This window comes from Quercus lobata, chromosome 8, assembly GCF_001633185.2.
Source record: "Quercus lobata isolate SW786 chromosome 8, ValleyOak3.0 Primary Assembly, whole genome shotgun sequence".
NCBI classification, from domain to species: Eukaryota; Viridiplantae; Streptophyta; class Magnoliopsida; order Fagales; family Fagaceae; genus Quercus; species Quercus lobata.
This window is the reverse complement of record NC_044911.1, coordinates 3,627,057-3,642,061: the sequence shown is the minus strand read 5'-3', so window position 1 is coordinate 3,642,061 and position 15,005 is coordinate 3,627,057. Positions and strand designations below refer to the sequence as shown.

Genomic DNA, 15,005 nt, shown 5'->3' with positions numbered 1-15,005 from the left:
GGGTTACTAAATGCTGAATTACAAGCAAATTTGACACGGAATAAAGCCAATAAGATGGTTGAATAAATTCAACCTTACACCAACAACACAAAACATTGATCGCTGGTGTTTTATTCATTTATTTATTTTGGATAAATGATAAAGTCATTAATGTATATCCAAATGCACAATGCTCATTCCTCAAAGAGTGCTATATCCTTGGAGGAAAAGTCCAAACACGAAGAGTATTCACAAGGCTTTAATGCTCGTCTAAATCTTGCATCCCTCAAATATCAGGTTTCTCATCCCCATATATCCTCTGCCACTTCAAGACTACATTTGGGAATTCTCATAACTCCTTCCTAATCATAAAAAAATGATTACAATGTGCAATCTCAACTTGGGTTCTTTCTATTGTTATATCATGGTTTACCTTATAGAAGCCTTGAGGAAAGTACCGATTACCACGACATTTTTACTTAACATTGTATGCTCTCTCTTGTGTCGATAATCTGATTCTAAGCACATTGCATTGACTCTCTCTCCCCATCTCATTTTGTTTATAAATTGTTCTATTTTGAGGTGTTGTCCACTTTGAAAATTTAATAAATGAAATACAATTCTCACAACTTTCTTAATTTACCCTTTAATATATTAGAAATGTCATTTTTTTTCCTTTTAAAACAAAACTCTAAACTCATTATAGATGTGGCAAAAAGTACAAGACTTGTCAATTAAATTTAAAGCATGTAGTCTACTTTTTAGGAAATGTTTGGTATAGAGAATTTGCAATAATACAAAATGCTAGATTCTTAAGATTGAAGAACAAGAAGAGATCAATTAAGAGAAAGATTTATCCAATAGACAATCTTAACAATTACATCCAATCACAAATTGACAATGTTAAACATTACATCCAATCACATAATACAAGAAAGTTACCCATTTTTTCATAGGAACTTACCTATTACAAAGATACACATAGCAATATGATACCAAATATTATTCATTATTAGGTTTGTCTATAAGTTATTACAATAAACCCTAAACTTGTTATACACAATGTGGCAAAAAAGACAAGACATGCCTTGCTTTCATTTAAAACTTATCATCTACTTTCACATAATATTTGGAACAGGAAAGTTACAATAATATGTTGCCACATTCTCTGAAGTTTGAGGAACAAGAAGAAATCTATTAAGAGAGGGATTTATCTAAGAGATTATCTTAACTATTACATTTAATCACAAACTACACAAAATTTATTCCTTTCTTATAGGGACTTACCTATCACAAATACGCACATAGCAATATGATACCAATAATATTCATTATCAAGTTAGTTCACAAATTATTGTAACAAATCTTAAAAGAAAAGACATGACTTAACTTAACTGCATTAAGATTCAAAACTTGTCTACTTTTAGGAAATGTTTGGAATAGAGAATTTACAATAATACAATGCCATGTTCTCTAAAAATTAAGGAACAAGAAGTGATTTGTTAAGAGAAATATTTACTCGAGAGACAACATTAACAGTTACATCCAATCACAAACTAACAATTTTTTGTTACATCCAATCACAAACTACATGAAAGTTACTCCTTTTTCATGGGGACTTACCTATCAAAGAGATGCACATAGCAAAATATCATACCAATCACATTCATTATTTGGTTAGTTTGTAAGTTGTAATAAATACTAATCGTGTTATACATGATGTGGTGAAAAAAATCAAGACATATCTTGCTTGCATTAGGATTTAAAACCTGTCATTTACTTTTCCGAAATGTTTGGAATAGAGAACATACAATAATACAATGCCGCGATCTCCAAAAAATGAGGAACAAAGAGAGATCTATTAGGAGAAAGATTTATGTAAGATACGATCATAACAATTACATCCAATCACAAATTGAGAATCTTAACTATTACATCCAATTATAAGCTACATGAAAGTTGTCCCTTTTTTTTATGGGAACTTACCTGTCATAGAAAACTTACAATAATACAACACCACATTCTCCAAAGGTTAAGGAACCATAAGAGATCTGTTAAAAGAAAGACTTATCTAAAAAAACAATCTTAACAGTTACATCCAATCACAAAATGAGAATCTTAATTGTTATATCTGTCATATACTACACAAAAGTTACCCTTTTTTTATGGGGACATACCTATCAGAGATCTCACATAATGATATGATACCAATCATATTCATTATCAACTCAAATTTTAAGTTATTATGTTGTAAATATGATACTAATCTCATTCATTGATACCTTCATTTGTAAACCTTTTATATAATAATTGATAATTTAATACTACTAGCTTTAACATTTTTTATTTGAGACCGTTAAAGTAAATATTATGAATGTCACCACAAACACAATACAAGCACACAAAGTTTTAGCCTAGCTAGTATGAACATTATACTACATCCAAGAACTATAGATTAGACTAGAAAAAGTGATCCAAGAGTCAAAAGAGAGACAGACACTCCAACTCCAAGGGTCAAGAAACTCCCCTTCACTCTATTTTTATTGTGTACTAATTACAATAGGTCACATTTTGCAGGTGTTGAATTTTTTATCATTAAATCAGTAACAGTTCACCAAAAAGAAACTAAAGGGTCACATCTTTAGCAGTCCCAGCTTCCATAAAGATTGGCTAAATGGACCTCCAGCAACACTCTTAACTTCCCTGTTCTTCTGCTTGGAGAGGAAAAATGAACCATCAGAAGATGAGTTCCATAGCAACTTTAGGGAAGTGTGATTTTGTAAATAAGAGAAGTCAGATTATTGTTTTGAAAATTGGCATTGGAAATCTGAGTTTTCATTTTGTTACCATCAGCATTCCTTAAAAGCTATCAGGATAAATAAACCAATTTTGTGGTGATCAAAAGAACTGCCCATTACATGGTTCCTCTGAAAATAACGCTGGTGTTAACTAGTCTTTAAGCTGAGCTGAAGCAATAATGCATAAGCAGTTTGGTGCTATTTATTTATTTATTTTTCTGTCACTCAACCAATTATATCAATTATGGAAAAAATTGTATCCATATCAAGCACACAAAATTTGATTGTTCAACTTCCACAACATGTAATGTAATGTGGCATTCTCAATTCTCCAATAAAAAGACAATTTGGATATCATATTTTTCCTTTCCTCGCTCAAATTCACCCTTGTTTTGCTTCTACTGGTGGGTCTTTTCTCCTTAATACAAAATGCAATTGTTTCCCCTTCAATTAAATCCTCAACCTTAGAACAAATATATATATATATATATATATTTCTAGATGAATAAGCAAGATTTTATTCAACCTTAGTAATCCTACATAAACAAGCAACAGTACAACGTGCGAAAAGGGTGCAAACAGACAAACAAAACTTAAACATAACCAAAAAAAAAAAAAAAAGCAGAAACACTAAGACAATAAGAAATAAGCCTCACTGGCTACTATATTACAACAAAAACAATAACCAAACAATCTAAAACAGTAATGGGATCTCCCACAAACAACATAACACCTTTTTCTGTACAATGTTCGTAGAAGACTTCATGCATAACTTGTAGGAAACTTGAAATTTATACCCTTCGCCTTCTTTGTTGACTGTAATAATTGAAGGTTTTGCAGGAATTACTTAGATATGAGATTCCCACTGCTACAAAGAAGCCAACCGCATATCCAATCCCCGCTCTTTCCCATGAGAACCATGTTTCCTTACTCTTAAGCTCTGGTGGTTTTGTTGGCGATAGATGTTCTGAGCATGGCACTTGAATTTGCATTCCACACAACCCACTGTTGTTGGCATAACTTTTTGGATCATTCATTGTATCCATTTGGCTACCTTCTGGAATCTTACCTTTGAGTTTGTTATTACTCACATCAAAAATAGTCAACTGTAGCAACTTTGCTATGGATTGTGGAATAGAGCCTGACAGATTATTGTGTGACAAGTCCAAACTCTCTAGATTCTCTAAATCACCAAGATTTGCTATTATCCTCCCAAAAAGGTTGTTATGTGAGATGTTGAAAATTTTTAGAGCCTTCAGACTTCCTAATGAAGCTGGAATTTCACTAGAAAGTTGGTTCATTGACAAGTCTAACAAGGAATAGCCCTTGAGGTTGTCAAATGACAAACCTTGTATTGACTTCTTCCAATTCACAATCAGATCATTAGTCTTGAATGACATAACACGTTTTGGCTTGTTCCAATTTCCAAGCATAATAAGAACACGGGTTTCCGGTCTTCCAAGATAGGCAGTTTCCATATTTCCAAACCCTGAAAAGATTTCTCCAGGCGTTTCAATCATACCAGTAAGATTTCCAAGATTTGTAGGGATTTTTCCAACAAGATGGTTGATCGACAGATCAAGAATTTGGAGGCTAGGAAGATTGAAAATACAATCAGGGATTGAGCCTTGAAGGGAATTGTTTCGTAAAATTAGGATTTGAAGGGTGGATATTTGACAGATAGAATTTGACAATTCACCTGTGATTTTGTTGTCATGGATGCCTAGGTATTGAAGGTTGCTCATATAAGTAAGATTTCTAGGGAAGCTACTAAACTTATTTTTTCCCAATGAGAGAAATGAAGTTTTTTGGGAAAAGTTTGTTGAAATTTCACCTGAGAATTCATTTGAAGATAAATCAATGATTCGGAGATTTACATTGGAGCTAAAATCTGGTAGAGTGTTGCCAGAAAATTTGTTGTTTGACAAGTCCAATAAACAAAGTTTAATGTTGGAGATGAATTTAGGAAGCTTCCCTGAAAAATTGTTGCCATCCAACATAAGAGCCATGAGTCCAGTGGCATTACTAAAGTTGCCTGGCAATTTTCCCTAAAAGTTGTTCCGAGACAAGGAAAGAACAAGTAGATTAGAGGCAAAAAGTTGAGGTGGGAGAGAACCTGTAAGTCGATTGTCTGACAGATTTATATATTCAGCTTTCATTTCAGCAAGCCATTGTGGGAACATTCCTTCTAGCTGTGTCGATAAGAAGACTCGTCAAGTTCTTCATATCGAACAACCAAGATGGGAATTCTCCACTGAGCAAGTTGTTTACAAAGTTGAGTGTATCCAATTTTGTCAAATTCTGTATGGATGATGGGATTGTACCTGTGAGATTGTTGTAGCTCAAGTCCAAATGGTCTATGTTAGATAGATTGCCAAGATCAATAGGAATTTCCAATGACAATGAATTGAAGCTTAAGTCCAATGTTGTCAATTCCTTCAAACTCACAATTGAGGTTGGAATTTCGCCAGAGAAATAGTTGTTGCTAAAAGACAAGTAGCTCAACTTTGTCATATTCCCTATCTCCGGGGGTATATTTCCATGGAATGAATTGTCAGCCATATCAAGAAATTGAAGAGACCTCAATTGCAAAAGTTGAGAAGGAAGGGAGCCATTGAAGTCATTGCCCCGCAAATATAGATACTCTAATTTGCTTAGATTGGCAAAGCCGTCGCGTGGCAATTCTCCTTGTATTTCATTGAAGGACAAGTCAAGGTATGTCAAGGTTCGAATGTGAAATAGTGGTGTCAAGATGGTGGAATTCCACAGTACTCGCCCTGGTTCCCGATAAGGGTTGAGGTCCCCCAGAACTATTTGAACCACATTGCTCGAACTACACGTGACAAAGGGGAACAAACAACCATCTGAGCTGGAATTCCAATATTTTAAGCTAACATCATCAGTATGATTGGCGAGAGAGGCTGTAAACTGAAGAAGGGCTTGTTTTTGACATTCAGGAGGACAAGAGAGAGTAGGGGTGAAAAAGAAGATGAAAAGTATAAACATTAGTAGGCTGAGGAGCTTTGCCATTCTTGTGTTCCTTTCTTCTTTGTTTACGGATTCAGATGGTTATTTATATAAATTAAGTTGGGAGGAATGGCGTTGGAATACTGCGATGGCTTAGTCAAGTCTTCTTTATTATCTTCTCCAAAAAAAAAAAAAAAAAGTCTTTTTTTTTTTTTTTTTAAGAATCCGCAAAGTTAAGTAGATGGCAGGTGCTGCCCTTTGTGAGAAATTTTAAGATAATTTTTTATTCTATCAAATTATGTACTTAAATTTGGAATCGTTATTTAACATATGAGTTTTTATTTAGTATGATAATATCTTAGAACTTATTTACTAAAGATAATATCTACTCGCAAAAAAATTCTACTAAGAATGATAACAAATGCCATCATCTTCCAATAATAAACAACTAAGTATTGATAAAATATTGTCATAATATTCAAAATTTCCAATAAATGACATATGCTACAATTATTTCACATTTAAAATTGCCACATCAACATATAAAATTTTTTTTAAAAATAATTTATCAATTTTAACTAAATAAAAAATAAAAAATCACATGAATTAAGATCTGAGTGAATTTTGAACCTAAAAATTTTAAAACTCAAAAAAAAAAAAATTTCCCTCTTTTTTGGGAAGAATACGAAGAACTCAGAACAGAACATGAATTCATGTTCTTCAAGCTCTTGATAGCCCCAAATGGAAAAAAATAAACAAAACAAATATTATGTTGAAGAGCCTTACACTCTCTCACCCGATTCAAACACAAACCAAATTCAAAGCTTGTGTGTGTGTGTGTGTGTGTGTGTGTATTCGAAGCTCCTCTCTCTCTCTTTAGATCAAGACTCATGGCCTCCTCAAAGCCCCTCTCTCTCTCTTCAGATCAAGACCCAATCGTCACCTTCACGGCCATGGTTTTCAGATCTCATCTTTAATTTCTTATCTCAAGATCTCTTCTCACACAAACCCTTGGCTTCATCTCTCTCTCTCTCTCTCTTTAGATTGATCTAAACCCTCAGCCATTGTTGTATGGTGTTTGGATTTGAAACCTATAAACCAAACCTAGAAAGGACCCACTGCTATTCGTGGCTGTGGTGGTCAACGGTGAAGGATTAAAGCTTGAGGAGCTTCGGCTTGGGTTCCTCGCGATGAAACAGAAGTAGAAGTTCGAATAGTTGTGATTGGTTTGAAGATCAGTGAAGGATTAAAACTTGTGGATGTGGATGTGGTGGGTTTGGAGATTTTGGATCGTTGGTTTGAGTTGAGTTTCGAATCGTTGGGTTTTAGATCACGGATTGTTGTGATTTTGTGTTTGGTTTCACAGATTAAGAAAATCTTGTCGAAGATGGACTGTTGGGTTGTTGCTGAAGATGGATTGATGGGTTTGTGTTTGTGTTTGTATTCTTGCTGCTTTTTGGGTATGTGTTTTTCTTTGTGTGTTTGGTTGACAAGAGATATCTACTGCTGGGCTTGTGTTTGTGTTCTTGCTAGAGATTGGTTTGTGTTTTTGTGTTTGGTTGACAAGAAAGGGTAAGAAAATGCTAGAAAATCTGGGCACGTGTTTTTATATTTAAAATCTGGGTTTGTGGTCTTTAGTGTTCTTGTTGAAGATGAAGACAGATTTAAATTGATTTATTTTTTGGATTAAAATTGATAACTTAAAAAAAATTAATTGATTGTTGACATGGCATTTTTAATATTATTTTAATAACCATGTCAGCATTTTGTGTGCTAACGTGCATTCTGTTTGCCATGTAGGCTATTTTCCGTCGGTTAGATGATGGTAGGGACCAAAATGGAACGTTTTTTTTATTTTGGGGACTAAAAGCGGTAACAAAAAAAAAAAAGTAGGGACCAAAGTGAGAATGAGGTGAAAATGTAGAGACGAAAATTGTATTTCTGCCAAATATAAATGAGGAAATTATTCAATTTTAAAGTTGGGGGATGAAACTACCCCAAATGTAAAGGGGAAAAGTTCTTTTTTTTTTTTTTCCATAATTATTTTTTGTTTGTTGGTAAAACTATGTGTTTTTTACTTAAAACAATGTGTTAAAAAAAAAAAAAAGGGTTAGCTCGAGAAAACTGTCCATAAAACTATGAATTTTGGCTCAACAAATTGGCTAAAAAAAAAGTCAAGAACACAATAAATGTCATTATATTTTCTCAATACCTTTATTTTAGCTATGATGAGCCCTGGTATGATATTTTATTATTTTATTTTAGAATAATGCATTTTCATAACAAATCATAGGTGGTCTATTGTTATTGGTTTTTTATTGGGACAACCACTTTAAACTATGCATTAAAAAAAACAACAAACAAAAAACCAACAGAAGAAAATTGTGCATGAACCAGTAAATTTTTGCCCACCAAATTTGACTAAACCAAAAAAGAAGTTTAGGAACATAAAAAGTGTCATAATATTTTCACAGTACTTTTATTTTTAGCAGTGGTTAGTTTCGGTCTGATATTTTATTATTTATTTTATAGAAATGTTATCTTCATAATATTTTCATAACAAATTCTAAATGGTAAGTTGTTACTGATTTTAAAATAGACCCATGACTAATATCATTTTTTTATTTATCAATAGTAGCTTACCACTTATAATTTGTTGTGAAATTAATGTGAAAATGTTGTGGACGTAGTTATTTTTTTATTTGATCTATAAGAAACTGAGATCTCGACAATTTAAAATATGGTGATAAAAACAAGTGTTACAACATTTTCACAAAACATTTATTTTTTGTTGTAGTTGGTCACAGATTCATATTTTATTATTTTATTTCGACTTATAAAAAATTGATACCTTAATAATTGTGAAAAAAATTGTGAAATTTATTGTATCAATATAACAATATATATGCCAACTCATATAAATATTAAAAAAAAAGAGAGCATAAACCGATGATTGAAGAAGAAAAAAAGGCAAAATAGACAATACTTGACTAAACCAAAATACTATAACTTTGCCACCGTTGTTTTACTCTTCCGCTCTTTTTATAAATAGAAAATAAAATAAAGTAAACTATAGTTAACGTTATTGAAATTTAGCCTAATGCCAATTAAAGTCTAAAATATTTCTAAATTGATCAATTTAATTTTTAATTTCCGTGAACGATGATAAAAATAATCAATAGTTATTTTTTTTCTTTTTTTAAATTAAAAGATTCAGTCTAGTCAAGTCAAGCCAAGTAGATTAGTTATTGTTTCTAAAAAAAAAAAATAGATTAGTTAAAAAATAATAAATAAATAAAACTAAAAGTCAAGTAAAACCGTAGGTGGGTGTGCCCAAGGAAAGGGGCTGGAAGGAAGAGTGTTTGACAAATCAAAAAGTTAAAGCAATCTGCGTGACCGTAAAAGGAGGGTCTTGAACATTCATTCATACGTTTGAAAAACGGTACCTTCTCAACGTTGTGGACAAGGCACTGCTTTTTAACGTGAACTTGATGAGAAGTATCATAATTCATAAAGACTAGTAGTATTATTACGTGAGATGTCTGACTCGCCGAAGATTCATGTGTAAGTTTTTTTTTTTTTTTTTTTAAATAATTAAAATTAAATTATTAAATAAATAATAATAATAACTAGCATCTAAACATGTACTAACGCATGTGCTTAGATGCTTTTTTTTTTTTTTTGAAGAGGCAAATAATTTTCATTTATTATAATTTGAGATTGTTGCATTATTTTAATCACAAAAAATACCTAGAAGTGTGATGAGATTTATGTGTTTGTGGAAAAAATAATTTTTAAGTATATAATCTCATCACACGCTTAAGTATTTTTGTGATTGAAAAATACAACAACCCCAAATTATAATGAATGAAAATTATTAACTTTTAGGAAAAAAAAAAAAAAAAAAAAGTCTCCAAGCACACGCTCTATGCTTAGAGACTAGTACATAGTAATAGATGTCTAAATATCATAGAAATAATTTCTAACACAAATATAACTACAGGTTTCCAATCCATTATATAAAAATGAAATTCCAAAAATTTTGAGAGTATCTTTATACTATATTGAAATATTTAATATTTTAATAATTAGCCCCCAAAAATGGAACTTCCCCCCCCCCCCAATATTTGAGTTAGTAGTTCTTTAAAAAATTGTTCAATTGGTCTTGTAGTTATAGAGACCGTATTGTTTTTCAAAGTAATTTTTATTATAAAATGTGTTATCGTATCTCATAAAGTTTTAAATCATTCATGTCTTTGAACATTGTTAGGGTACTTTTTTTTTTACACCTAATTTTATTTAAGTACCACCTATTTATTTTCAAATACTACTAATAAGTTATTGGGTTTTCCCAAATATTTTATGCTCTATTATTATGTTAATCACAAATATTTCATAACTCATTATTTAAATTGGATCATAATATAAATTATCACAAAAAGCCCAAAAAAACTCATATTTTATCCAATTTTATTATTATTATTTAGTTAAGCCCAAAACTGGCCTTATAAGCCCAATACACACATCATATTTTATTTAAAAGCCCAAGAATACTTATGTTTGCCAATATTTGAAAAGCTCATGATTCAAGTTCATGGCAAAACAATTTTATTAATGGAATTCGAATCCATAATTAAAGCCCATAATTTAAATCCATGGCAATTTTATCAATGGAATTCAAATCTATAATCAAAACCCATGATTTAAACCCATGGCAGTTTATTTATCCAAAACCAATATCAAAACCCAATTCTCATTGGTAATATCAAAACCCAATTCTCATTGGCAACATCAAAACCCAATTCTCGCTGGCAACATCAAAAGTCCAATTCTCATTGGCAATATTGAAAGCCCAATTCTTATTGGCAATATCAAAAGCCCAACTTATGTTGGCACTATTTTATCAAAAGCCCAAGGTAATTAATACTTGGCAAAATACTATATCTAAATTATTTCACTTAAAAGTCCAATAATGAACAATACTTTAGATTTTTAAACCTATTACTATAATATTACAAGCTCATGGAATTTATGAATTATCTATTCTCAAAATCCATGACAATCATCTTATAAAAGCCCATAGAAAGTTATAATTATTTATCTTAGACACATGACATTTATTTATTTCATATCATATTATAAACTCATGTTCACTATTTATCTTACATCACAACATTCATAATATTTATTTCCAAAACTCATAATAATTATTCACCTTACAAGCATATTATGATTAGCTATAGAAAAACCCATGATAAATCACATTGTTCCACTATAGTAGTTGTTACCATATTTTATTTGAAACCCATGGATATTGCCTCAATTTAGTAAATATTATTCTCATGAAATATTAGAGGTCATTATTTAAAAGCTCTAAAGAAAATATCATTTACAAAAATAATCCATAACAAAAATTATGAGAAACTATACAAGTTGTTATTCAAAGCCCATGGAAATTAATACCCAGAATCTATCATAAATATTTATTAAAGCTTATGGATTAATTTTATTTCTACTAACAACTAAAGTCCATGTAGAATAAAAATCCATGGCAATATATGGTAGCTTTATCCATTTTGTAGGGCTCACAATGAGAAAGCAAAATGATAGGCCCAAGTGGAGAGAACCACCAAATCAGAGACCCACCAAAATACTCAGCTCTCATGGCCAAGTCCAACATGAAATCTCTGCCAAAACAGCTCATGTGTGCAAGTCTCGTTGGAGAACTCCATTCAGTTCTGCCTTCCGCTGGAGGTCACCTCAAGAAGCAACCAAGCTCCCAAACCAAATTAGGAGCTAGCCACCTGTCCCACTGCCAACTCTGACGTGAACAGTACCAAAGGCTGACACCTAAAGGCTAATGAGCAATAAGTACCCTTCTTCTCCAAGTTTTGGTCACAACTCAAGAAAGCTATAACGAAAACCTCCAAACTCATGAAATCCTCAACCATATAGTTTAATTTATTACTAAAAATGTATGTAATTAATTCATGAACCAAGCCCATGAATCCCAAAGGGGAAAATTTGGGAACATGTGGTTTGGAGGGATAAAGGGATCTCTAGCAAAACCCTCTGAAGTGGACTTAAACTTTGACACCTGGCTTGAGATGTTGAATTCTACTTCCTAGGGTCCAAATCTCAGTTGCAGCACTAGGATTCCTCCTTAATACCTACCTTAATCCCTTTGGCTGAATACAATCTCAAAATTCTTAGCATTTAATGCAAGATTATTTTGATTTTTACCCATGTGTGATATTGCCCATAGAAGCAAAACAGCCCCAAAAGCAAATCTCCCATTTTAGGCCAAATCCTATGATAATTATATCAACTATTCTACTCCTGAATCAGTCCTACGTTTTGGATTTTTGCTAATTAATGCTCCCTTAAACTCCCTTATAAAAGCCTAAGCATACCAGCCCACAAGACACCAACTATTCCCTCTGAAATTTTTGATTTGCATGCTATTTTGCTTGTAGTTTAGCTCTCCCCAAGCTCACAACTCATTCCCCTCAACCCTCACTCACTTAGCCTTAGATATTCCCTTTCTTTTTCTGCATATTAATAGCCCATAAATGCTTCCTAATTAGTCATAAACAACCCTGTACCCATTAAAGACTTAGTTTCAACATTAACTCTATCATACCATCATAAGCTTACATACCCACTCACTCAAAACAGCCTATACTACCCTATTCATGCCCCACATATATATTCCCCAATCATCTTAGTTCAATATATGCTACACTGACCTGGAATCTCTCTCTCCCTTCATTCCATCCTATTTTTTCCTCTTTTACTTGTAATTATGAAACCTTTAATCCTTATTTATTGTTATTATGATGAAAGTCATGATGTTTTGGATGCTATGAAAGTTTTTCCTTACGTTGAATTAATAATAATAAGGAAAACATATGATTTTTACCATGTAAACACACTCATTAACCTGTCAGACGTCTACCGCTGGAGGTCTGTCATACCCACTGTTGGACCTTTCTTTCCTCTAGTGTACTTGTAATAATGGGCCTACTTTTATATTAACTAACTAAGGAGAAAATATATAATTTTTACTATGCAAATACATTTATTGATTTTCCAAACATCTACCGTTGGACGTTTCTCTTATTTACGGCTACTATTATTTAAGCACTCATTGTAGTGGACCATCCTTTGTGCCAGCTTATCTTATTTTGGGGCCTTATTATAATATTTGTTGGATGCAACCTAGGGCTTGAGTAAAATGAGTCTTTCACACTTCATCGATAGCCTTTGGGCTATGTTCCAAGCCTAAAGTCGAGTCTGGGTCTTAACTCCCCTAACACCATATGGGCAACAAAAAGACAGCCCCCGACAAACACTTCATTAGTTTAATTGAAAATTTTTTACTTGCAATGATAGGCAATTTGGTAACTTATATTGAAAATAAAAATTGTAAGGATTTCACTATGGAAGATGGTGAAAGATGATTTTTTTTTTTTTTTTTTTGGTTGAAATTATGGTAAAAGATAATTTAATTCTATGAAACATTTAATTTTAAGGATTTCACTATAAAAGATTCTAACTTCTGTATATGTATAAATGTATGTATTTGTGTATATGTGCGAAAGTTTGTATAAATTAGTAAATTAGTAACACAAATCGACCCTCCAAACAAAAATTTCTAATTCCACCCCTAATTGCATATGCCAGCGCATGAGAAGAGTAGTATTTAATAGCACATGAAAAAAGGCTAACGGAGCAGCTGTAGTCTGTAGAATTGTAAAATTATAGATTACTTGTGGCAAAGTGTTATGTGGCTTGAAGAATCACCATTATATATATATATATATATTTTTTTGAGAAACAGAATCACCATTATATATTGCTATATACGTTGAACGTAAATTTTGGTCTAAACTCTAAAGCAATAAAATCTATCGTTTCTCATAATAATAAAAAATCTTTACTGACTCAATGTGATTCGCGCAATGGCTTATGGACTTCAAAAAGAGAGTTTCTATCTTTTAATAAAATAAATAGAACTTCAAATAGGGATATTACCCAGCGATGTGAAAAGGGTGGTGATGAAGTCAGAGATTAAAAATTTAAAAACCTACATGAGTTTGATTTTCCATGCTTCTCTGCTCCCTTGGCCAACTTTTGCGATTAATTGGGAAAAAAAAATCCTGATAAGTAAAAGAAATTAATAACAGTTTTTCTTAGGAAGAAGTTAAAAAGGTTTTTTGGGAGTAAAACGTGAAAAGTGGAATTCAAACGTGTTAGGTATTTGTAGTTGAGTTTAAATTAAACGTCTCTTAAACATACTCAGTTATTTTTTGTTTAGAGTAGTGCTTAATAAATTTTACAGCTACTTTAGACATTATAGGGAGAGGGTAACTAACTTTCTAAATCATTTTAATATGTAGAGAAGAAATAAATTATAAAATAAGTAAATAATTTTAATAAAAATATACTTTAAGTTCTAATTGAACAAAGATGTGTGTGTTTGTCACTGTGATTTTTTGTGGTTTTTAGTTTCATTCTAGTTAGGGGTGTCAAATGGGTAGGTTTGGAGTGAGCATAATTGAATTGAGTATATAAAACTTATTTAACTAATTGCTTCTAATTCAAATCTAACTCAACCCAATTATTATGGGTAAACCCTAACTCACCTAATTACCCAATTATCAAAATTATCAAAATACGATTAAAGTAAAAATGCCATTAAATAACCTATTTTTTGGTTCAATATAAATAAATAAATAAAAATAGCATCCTTTTCATTTCCAGTATTTTCTCCACAACCAATCAAAGTATACATCAATAACAAAACAATTCAGACATGCACAAAATTGTAAATAAATAAATAAAAACTAAAAAAAAAAATTAATCAGAAGCAGAAATTTGCTACAACAAAATGGATCTATCTCACAGCAAAACACACCTGAAAAGTGAAAACCAAAACTTCTTTCCAGCGAAACTAAAATTCAGAGTCTCTGAGTTCAAAGAAAGAAAGAAAATCAAATTTAAATTAAACCTTTTTTTTTTTTTTTTGGTTCAATATAAAGAAATTAAATAAATAAGAAAATTTTAAATTAAAACTCTAATTTTTTCAGCAAACAAGCGCTCCCCGAGAAATAAATAGAAGCGGAAGTGAAAGTACACTCCCAGACTCAACCTCCCACCAAAAACTCTCTACACTCCTCTCCCCATTCTACGCCAAAACCCATGGACCCCGCTCTCGGTCGCTGGCGCCGGAGATTCACATTGGGGAAGTAGTCGTCG

The 15,005-nt window shown here is 31.8% G+C and overlaps 1 protein-coding gene across 1 annotated transcript; it reads right to left on the bottom strand.

Annotated features, from left to right (window-relative positions):
• Nucleotides 1-3,311: 3,311 nt before the first annotated feature.
• LOC115957764 (receptor-like protein 46) lies at nt 3,312-5,807 on the bottom strand. Its single transcript, XM_031076086.1, has 2 exons — nt 5,102-5,807; nt 3,312-4,752 (listed from the first exon to the last, which is right to left on the bottom strand). The coding sequence occupies exons 1-2, from the start codon at nt 5,805-5,807 to the stop codon at nt 3,569-3,571; spliced, it is 1,890 nt and encodes a 629-aa protein (XP_030931946.1). The 3' UTR covers nt 3,312-3,568.
• Nucleotides 5,808-15,005: the final 9,198 nt, after the last annotated feature.

Excerpts from the sequence above, each read along its gene's own strand:
- LOC115957764 (XM_031076086.1), bottom strand. The coding sequence starts at position 5,807 with ATGGCAAAGCTCCTCAGCCTACTAATGTTTATACTTTTCATCTTCTTT. Across the intron at positions 4,753-5,101 it reads GAGCTACAACAATCTCACAG|GGAAGCTTCCTAAATTCATC; the intron begins GTACAATCCCAT and ends ACAATTTTTCAG.